Here is a 9,078-nt window from a genome sequence, read left to right as displayed (position 1 = left end):
GGCCTCGGAATAGGGACGGGGGGGGGGGGCTGCTAGGTGCTGCTGGAGTGACACAAAGGAGCCTCTTGTCCCAGGGGACTTGTCAGTTACAGCCCCTGCCCTGACACGGCGTGTGCCCCCCCCCCGGTTGCCCCTGGGAAAAACCAAGGAGAGTTCACACGGCACCTCTTATCTGGGATTCCGGAGGGGGCTGAGATAGGCTGGGGCGTTTCTCGAATGGAGATCCCTCCGCCCTCCAAGCTTGGCCTGACTTTTAGGGCCAAGGCACGCAGAGCGACTCCCAGGGCTCCCTGTTTTCCCTTCAGTGTAGCCTCCGTGGGGAGGGCTCCGTTATGCCTGGACCCCTGGACAAGTCTGGTACCTATGAACAGGTGACGCAGGCAACCTCCCCTCCCTCAGCACCTCACGGGGTCACTCTAGACTCTCCCCTAGTCTGCCACCAGCCCTGCACCCTCATGAAATGTGTGCCATCAAATACCGGCCAGAGGCTTGTCTGGGGAAACTGATCCCAAAGGCGCAAAGGTCTGGTTCTTGGCAGTTCCCGCTTTAAATCCATCAGGGTCAAAGACTGATTTCCCAGAAGAGGCAGTAAAACTAACCCATATCCCCCCACCTTGCCTTCCCTTGCCTGGTTATCCTATGTGAGTCTACAGTTAAAACCATTTAAGCCCCATCCTTTGTAATGATTTGCTGGCCTAGCAATTAGGGGGTCACCAAAAACACAACAGACATTTTCACACACGGGAAGTTCACATGAATCTCACACTACGTTCGCGAGCCCTGGGAATCCTGTGAAGACTCCTCCTCCTTGCCCAAGACACGCTGTTCCAGTTCTAACTAACACAAGCGCTGTTCTAGGAGCAACTTCGTCGTGACCCAAGAGGGCATATCCAGCCACCCTCTGTTCAGTAGAGCGTGTGCATTATCTGGAAGTCCACTAAATTTACACCCCCAACACAAAGTTGGGTAATTCTTCTCTGAATGTAATGCTGGTTCGTTTCACTCATCTTTCTCCCCAAATCTCTGTTCTGGGAGAACCGGGTTTGATTCCCCACCCCTCCACTTGCACCTGCTGGTGTGACCTTGGGTCAGTCACAAGCTCTGGCACAGCTGTCCTTGAAAAAGAGCAGTTCCTGTCAGAGCTCTCTCAGCCCCTCCCACCTCACAGGGTGTCTGTTGTGGGGAGGGGAAGGGAAAGGAGTCTGTAAGCCGCTCTGAGACTCCCAAATGAAGGGCGGGGTATAAATCCAAACTCTTCTCTTCTTCTTCTAAATACAGTCCTCCTGTGTAAAATGAGTTCCCTTCTTGTCTCTGTAAGGACTAACTTTATTTTCTAAACTTGTATGTGTGCTTAAGAGTAAGGTAAAGGTAAAGGTTCCCTTGCTCGAAAGCCAGTCGAATCCGACTCTAGGGTTGCGGTGCTCATCTCCGTTTCAAAGCCGAAGAGCCAGCGTTGTCTGAAGACGTTTCCGTGGTCATGTGGCCGGCATGACTAAACACCAAGGCGCACCGAACGCTGTTACCTTCCCACTGAAGTGGTACCTATTTATCTACTTGCAATTTCTTGCTTTCGAACTGCTAGGTTGGCAGGAGCTGGAACTAGAGACGGGAGCTCACTCCGTCATGCGGCACCCGGATCTTGAACTGCTGAACTACCGACCTTCCACAGCCTGCAGTTCAGCGTCTTAACCACTTGAGCCACCGCAGCTCCTTGCTTAAGAGTGCTCTTCAATTAATAAGTTTGATTTTATTCTTTAATTCTCTTTAATAAAAACCATTTCATTAATGAAGGCCTGGTTCGTTCTGAGAGTTCTTCTGAGGGTAAAATCCCCGTAAATACAGGTGGTGCTCCTGCTTGCGTACCCCCTTTTGCAGTGCCTGGGTCTCCTTGCTAATTTCCCCAACAAGCTCAGGAGATCCTCGCAACCAATTAGGGTAACGGCTCCAATGAGTGTGTGTGTGTGTGTGGGAGTGAGTGCGTGTGCGTGCGTGCGTGCTCTCCTGACCCAAACTGACCCTAGCCGGTTCCTGTTTCCCCAGAAAGCAAAAACCACCACCCTCTCTGACGCAGGGCGAGTCAAACTTGAAGCTCCAAAGATGCCCCCAAAGTCTAAAACCTTTCATTTCACTGGAATCACTTTCAGTTTCAAAAGGGGGAACTCTGCTGAAATCTGGGCACTGGTCGGGAGGAGGAGGAGGAGACTGGATTTATTCCCCTTGCCCTTCACTCAGAGTCTCAGAGCGGCTTACAAACTCCTCTCCCTTCCCCGCCCCACAACAGACACCCCGGGAGAGAGGTGGACCTGGGAGAGCTCTGAGAGAACTGTCCTCGAGAGAACAGCTGTGCCAGAGCTTGTGACTGACCCAAGGTCACACCAGCAGGTGCAAGTGGAGGAGGAGTGGGGAATCAAACCTGGTCCTCCCAGATTAGAGTCCACGCACTTAACCCACGACACCAGACTGGCTCCTGGTAAGGAAGGTAAAAGGGAGAAGTAAGATAGGGCTAACAAGTTCGTAAGAACGCCCCTGTAAACCGCTCTGAGACCCGCTAGGGGTTACGAGCGGTATATAAGTCTCATGTAAATAAATAAATAAAAATAAATAAGAGAGTCAGATCGCTCAAGGATGTCTGGAGACTGTTTAGAACTACACAGATTGAGGCCCAGAGAGCGGAAGCTTCCTTCAGATCAGGAAAGGTACCGCAGAATCTAAAAGGACGGCTGCGCAGAAGCCATAAAAGTCTTCTTTTAAAAAGTGGAAGGTTTTCAGGAGCAAGATGAAAAGAAAGGAGCACCGTTTCTGGCAAAACAAATGTAAGCTCAGTGATAAGGAGAACAAAGAGAATTCAAGGAGCAGACGGCCAAAAAATTAAGACAGTAAGAGCATTTCTTCAGCTGCCTCACACACGAATGCACATGAAACTGCCTTCTGCCGAATCAGACCCTCAGTCCATCCCGGCCAGCACAGTCTGCTCAGACCGGCAGCAGCAGATCTCCAGCAGCAACTGAGGCCTTTCACATCACACCTGCTGTTTGAGCAACAAAAAAAACAGGGCAGAATAAGGGAAAGATGGGAACAACACGCTGAAGAACTGTACAAGAGAGATGAAAGGACGACAGATTCCTTCCAAGAAGGAAACTTTTCAAGAACAGCCTACAGCTTTAGAAAGCAAAGTGGAAGCTGCACTGAGAGCGACTGGCAGAAACAACGCACCAGGAGCAGATGGAATATCAATACAGCTTCTCCCGGTCACAGAGACAGAGTCCCTCAAAATCTTAACACAAACATGCCAACGAATATGGAAAACAAAACAATGGCCCACAGACTGGAAACTCTCCATTTACATTCCAATTCCAAAAAAAAAAAAAAAAAAGGAGACGTCAAAGACTGCAGCAACTATCAGACCATGGCATTAATTTCTAACATGAGTAAAGTGATGCTCCAAATTGTACAGCAAAGACTGTTGCCGTATATGGAACGACAAATGGCAGATGTTCGCTGGATTCAGAAAAGGAAGCGGCGCTAGAGATCATATTGCAAATTTCTGGTGGTTACTGGAGCATATGAGAAAATTTCAGGAAAAAATCAGCTTGTGTTTTGTAGATTACAGCAAAGCTTTTGACTGTGTGGATCATGAAAAGCTATGGCTGGCTTTAAAGGAAACTGTTGTGCCACATCTAATTGCTTTGATGCACAACCTGTACTCTGGACAAGAGGCCACTGTTAGTACAGAATATGGAGAAACAGATTGGTTTCCAATTGGCAAAGGTGTCAGATAAGGATGTATTTTATTTCCCTATCTCTCTTTGCAGAACTTATCATATGGAAAGTGAGATTAGATTTAGATGATGGTGGAGTGAAACTCAGTGGAAGGAACATTAACAATCTGAGATAGGCAGATGACACCATGTTACTAGCAGAAAACGGTGAAGACCTGAAATGACTTCTGATGATTAAAGCAGAAAGTGCCAAAGCAGGTTACAGCCAACGCTCCCTCTAAGCTGTGGAGTCTTGTGAGCAAAAATTCTACTATGTGAGCTACTGGCATTAAAGCTGTGAGCGAGCGATTTGGCTGCTGTGTAAATTGAATGTCAAGAAGACCAAGGTAATTGTGTCTTTATTGCATATTTATAGTTAGTTGATTGAGACAAATGTTTAAATGGCAAAGAAGGAATATTAATGGTCTAGCTCTTAAGGAATTTCAATAGAAATTAGGATAGTGATTACTTTAAATAATAACAGTGTCAGGTAAGGGGATAATTAATTGTCTAAGTTTCTTGTTTTTGGCTCCGTGCTAGATAATCTGAAAAATTTATCAGATAGAATACGGGAGTAAAAAGGTATGAAATGCGTGATTTGAAACTTTATTGGAATAATATTATTTTTAAGAGATGAATTAATCTACCAACAACTGTTTGACTTTGTAGATGTGCCTAAAATATGTATATGTATTTCTCTTTTGTTTTTGTTTGTTTGTTTCCATCAACCAAAAGGACTCAGCCAACAAATCAGAAGGAGACTGAGACTGGGAAGAGCCAGAAAAGATCCTTAAGGGTCATCAGGGTGTGTCGCTGGTGTGGTGACCAAGACCAAAGTCATTCATGCCACCTATTCCCCATTACTCTGTATGGGGTGTGAAGCTGGACTGCGAGGAAAGAGGACTGGAAGAAAAGAGGAGGATGGTCCCATCCTGAGAGGAACTGACTCTGCGTAGGAAGCCACGAGGGACCTTGCGTTCGTGAGACTTGGGCCAGGCTCTTCAGGAGAGGACCTTCTGGCGGTCACTGGACCACGGGGTTCCCTTGGGTCGGAAGTAACTTGCCGTATATGGAACGACAAATGGCAGATGTTCGCTGGATTCAGAAAAGGAAACCAGGGCTGCCCAGCCTCCAATTTGCACTGCGAGGATGGAAGGAGACATGATTTGACCGCGCTCTGGTCAGTCGAGCCCTTAAACGAAAGGAGCCACTGGATGCAGAAAGGCAGGATGCTCTCACCGGGGGGGAGGGGGGGCGGCGCGCACACACACTCAGCACCAGCTGGGCTCAGTTGGGCTCGCCTCGCTGCAAACCCAGCGGCCACACACCTTGGCAACAGGAGACGTGAGGCCCCACACCCCCCTCACCTTTCTCAGTGCGTCGGCGGAAGGAGAGTTTGCGTCGGCGCAGCCGGCTGAAGCCTCCGTTGGTCTCCTCGCTGCCCGGGGAGCCCGGGATCATGTTCGTCTGCAAGCAGAAGAGAAGCTCATTCATTTGGGGGCGGAGAAGGGCAAGCGTCTGGGGAGGGCGTGTGGCCAGCTGGAGGCGGTCTCCCCCCCCCCAGCCGAGCTACAGGCTCTGAGGAGGGCCCCTGGAGGTCTCCTCTGGCCTGCCTCCTCCCCCTCCCCTGAGCTGGACCACTGGGTGGAACCGAACTCACATCTCGCAGGTTGAAGGTGATCTCCAGGTTGGACCAGAAGTGGTCGGAGAACTCTGGGTACATGTCCAGGACCTCCAGCAGGTCCTCCCGGTGGATCTTGTGCAGATCGCAGTAGGTCAGCGCTCGCACGTCTGCGTTGGACTTGCCCGGGCGCGCGTACAAGTTCAGCGGCTCCCCAAAGATGTCGTTTTTCCCTGGGGGAGAGGAGGGTTAGGGTCGAACGCATGGCACTCCATCAGAGCGCTCCATCGCTTTGGCCAGTGGCCCCGAGGACTGTGGAAGGCCACAGGTGGGTTGCCGATCCACCTGGGAATGTGCCCGCCCACTGAGGAGCAGGAAAGGCCAGCCGCCAGGCCCGGTGCAGGCCCCTCCGCTCAGGTATTTGCTGGCAAATCTATGCCCCACCTCCCCCCACAGCACCCCACGGCTCCCGGGGCTCCGGTTTCCCATCTCTGATCACCAGCCGCGGCCCCGACACTTCCCGGTTATCCCCTCCTTCCTCCAAGCATTCAGGGTGGCACACAAGGTACCCACAACCCTGCGAGGCAGGCCAGGTGGCTCAGCGAGAGGGACTGGGTGAACCCAGGCCTCCCTGGTCCTCTGCCTGCCACCTTCCCAAAAAATGGAAAACGGCCCATCGGGGGGGGGCAGCGTTGGGGAGGGGGGCTGGGGGTGAGCCCGAAGGGAAAGCAGCCCCGGGGCTTCTGAGAGACAGTTCTGAGGCAGCCACCGAGGGCTGATCTAGATTGGGAAAACTACACAGACCAAGAGAAGGATGAGCGGGATAAAGGGAGAGCCGTGCAGGGCCAGGGACTGCCCCACCCAGCCCAGCATCCTAGAATCGTAGAGTTGGGAGGACCCTCCGGGGTCATCTAGTCCAACCCTCTGCACAAGGCAGGAAATTCACAAATACCTCCCCCCTCCACACACACACACCCAGGGACTGCTGTTCCACGCCCAGGAGATGTTGAAAAAACCCAACCCTCCAGGATCCCCGGGGCCAAGACAAAAACCTCCCTTCCTGACCCCCAAAGTGGCAAATCAGCATTTCCCTGGGCATGTGAGGAAGGGCCACGAGAGTTCCTAAAGGGTTCTGCCCAGACGACAAGCAGACCAAAAGGAAAACAGAGACGGGGACGTCGTCCAGAACAATTCCATGCCAGGGCCTGAGCCATGTGCCGGACCAGGAGGGCAGGGAGCGTGTCCACCCCCCCCCACTCCTACCCCCACCCCCGGCCTTCTCCCGCCCTTACCCAGGATGGCCACCACCACGTCGCCCCGCAGGATCTCGATGGAGCCGCGGGAGATGAAGTAGAGGGCCGTGAGGACGTCGCCGGCATGCACCAGGGTGTCCCCGGGGGGAGCGTGGGTGGTCTTGAACTTCATGGCCAGGGCCCGCAGGCAGCCCTTGGTGGCGCCCTTGAAGGGCTTGCAGTTCTGCAGCAGGGTCCGGTTGAGGTGGAGGCAGATGTCGGCCTGCAGGCACTCAGGGAAGCCCTTCAGCACCTGCGGGGGGGCAGGGGGGAGGAAGGGGGCTGAGCAGCCGTGCGGGCCTTCCCTTCAGACAGAATAGGCCCCACCCTTCTCTGCCGCCCTGGAGGGAGGTCAGCAGGCCCCCAGGTGGTCTAATCAGGAGGCCTCTCCCCTCCTGGGTGCCCGAAAGAGAGGCCCCTCCCCTTCAGAGGGGCAGCTCCGCTCGGGCGGTGGTGCCAGGACTTCCTAGTGGGGGGGGCGGGGGGCAGGCACGCAGGCCCACCGAGGGAAGGGGGCCTCCGGGCCCGGCGTTCTGCTCACAGCGTTCATGTCGATGCCGTTGGTGTAGGACCAGGCGTGCTGGAAATACTCCTCCAGGCGCTGCCGCAGAGGGTTGGGGATCTGGTGGAAGCGGATGAACTCTCGCACACGCAACATCTGGGTGTGGTAGCGGGCCGTCCCCGAGTAGAGCCGCTGGATGATGGCCGAGACGTTCCCAAAGATGCTGGCGTACATCAGCGCTGGAGCAGAGGGGAGGGAAGGGATTTCGTCTTCCTCTGTGGTCAGCAAGGGGTAATGGAGAAAGACCCTGCCCGGCCTCAAACGGGGGCTGTGGAAAAAATCCAGGGGCTACGGAGGGCCTTAGGGCCCAAGGGCCGGCCGTGGCAGGTTTGCGGCTCTGCCTGTGTCCGGCCAAGTAGGAGATAACAGGGAAGTTAGATAAGCATATGGAGCAGAGGTCCATCAGTGGCTCTTAGCCACAAGGCATAGACAGGAACTCACAGTCCAGGGCAAGGGATGCTCGGTCTTCTTGGTGCTTGGGGGGGGGGCAACAGTGGGAGGGCTTCTAGTGTCCTGGCCCCACTGCTGGACCTCCTGATGGCACCTGGTGTTTTTGGCCACTGTGTGACACAGAGTGTTGGACTGGATGGGCCATTGGCCTGATCCAAGATTGGCTTCTCTGATGTTCTTATGGATAAACATATGGAGCAGAGGTCCATCAGTGGCTGTTAGCTGCAAGGTATAGATAGGGACTCTCAGTCTGGGGCAAGGGATGCTCTGTATTCTTGGTGCCTGAGGGGGGGCAACAGTGGGAGGGCTTCTGGAGTTCTGGCCCCACTGGTGGACCTCCTGATGGCACCTGGTATTTCTGGCCACTGTGTGACACAAAGTGTTGGACTGGATGGGCCACTGGCCTGATCCAACACTGGCTTCTCTTACGTTCTTATGTTAACCCACCAAAAGTGTTCTTCTTGAGGCTAACACCCGTGGGCAAAGTCAGCCCACTTGAAGGCTGGCAAGACAGAATCCTTCAGGTCTGGCCCGCACCCGTGGAACTCCTTCCCACCGGAAGTGGGAGCCCGGCTGAGGCGCACGCGTGGGCATACGTGAGAGGGCATGCTCACGCCTGTCAGAAGGGGCAGGGGTTCAGAGATTGTCGACCCACACAGGGGCAGGCAGAACCCATCATTGCTCATCCCCCACAAAAAGATTAATGTTCCCTCTGAGCCGTGGAGTCTCGTGAGCAAAAATTCTACTTTGTGAGCTACTGGCATGAGAGCTGCGAGCGAGCAGTTTGGCTGCTGCATAAATCAGTTTGCTCTGGACCCATCCTTCCTCCTGAGCTAAGACAAAAATCTGTGAGCTGGAGGCTAAAAGACTGTGAGCTAGCTCACACTGACTCAGCTTAGCGGGAACGCCCTGGGGGCATCCGCCTGTGTCCTGATCAACATCTCTCCAGGTATCGGAGCTCCAGGCTCAAAGCCTGGAAGCCTGAAGGACTCTGGTGGACAGAGGCGGGACGTCTGCCTCCGCCCCAACCCCACTCCGGTGTGTGTGTGGGGGGGGCTGGTGGGGGGAGAGCTGTCCGGACAGGCCCAGACCCCCGCCCCTCCCTCCCCGCCCACTCACAGCCAATGAGCATGACGCAGATGGAGAAGATCTTCTCGGGGTTGGTGTTGGGAGAGACGTTGCCGAAGCCGACGCTGGTGAGGCTGCTGAAGGTGAAGTAGAGGGCGGTGACGTACTTGTCCTTGATGGAGGGCCCGTCTTTGGCGTGGGTGTTGTTGAAGGGCTTGCCGATCTGGCTGCCCAGGGAGTGGAGCCAGCCGATGGTCTCCCCCTCCACGTTCCCGATGGCGTACCAGATGCAGGCCAGCCAGTGGGCGATCAGGGCGAAGGTGCACA

The 9,078-nt window shown here is 54.1% G+C and overlaps 1 protein-coding gene across 1 annotated transcript in view; it reads right to left on the bottom strand.

Moving 5' to 3' along the window:
- The window catches only part of KCNH2 (potassium channel, voltage gated eag related subfamily H, member 2), an 85,866-nt gene that overhangs the window by 8,641 nt on the left and 68,147 nt on the right, over window positions 1–9,078 (bottom strand). Inside the window, exons 6-10 of the mRNA XM_015408618.1 lie at window positions 8,803–9,076; window positions 7,213–7,412; window positions 6,672–6,924; window positions 5,419–5,612; window positions 5,126–5,225 (exon numbers count right to left, since the gene is read on the bottom strand). Of these exons, the coding sequence (XP_015264104.1) occupies window positions 5,126–5,225; window positions 5,419–5,612; window positions 6,672–6,924; window positions 7,213–7,412; window positions 8,803–9,076 (1,021 nt within the window). The remainder of the gene's footprint in view (window positions 1–5,125; window positions 5,226–5,418; window positions 5,613–6,671; window positions 6,925–7,212; window positions 7,413–8,802; window positions 9,077–9,078) is intronic.

The sequence above is a fragment of the Gekko japonicus genome, unplaced genomic scaffold, assembly GCF_001447785.1.
Source record: "Gekko japonicus isolate JY-2015 unplaced genomic scaffold, Gekko_japonicus_V1.1 scaffold1794, whole genome shotgun sequence".
NCBI lineage: Eukaryota > Metazoa > Chordata > Lepidosauria > Squamata > Gekkonidae > Gekko > Gekko japonicus.
This window is presented reverse-complemented; position numbering and strand designations above follow the sequence as displayed.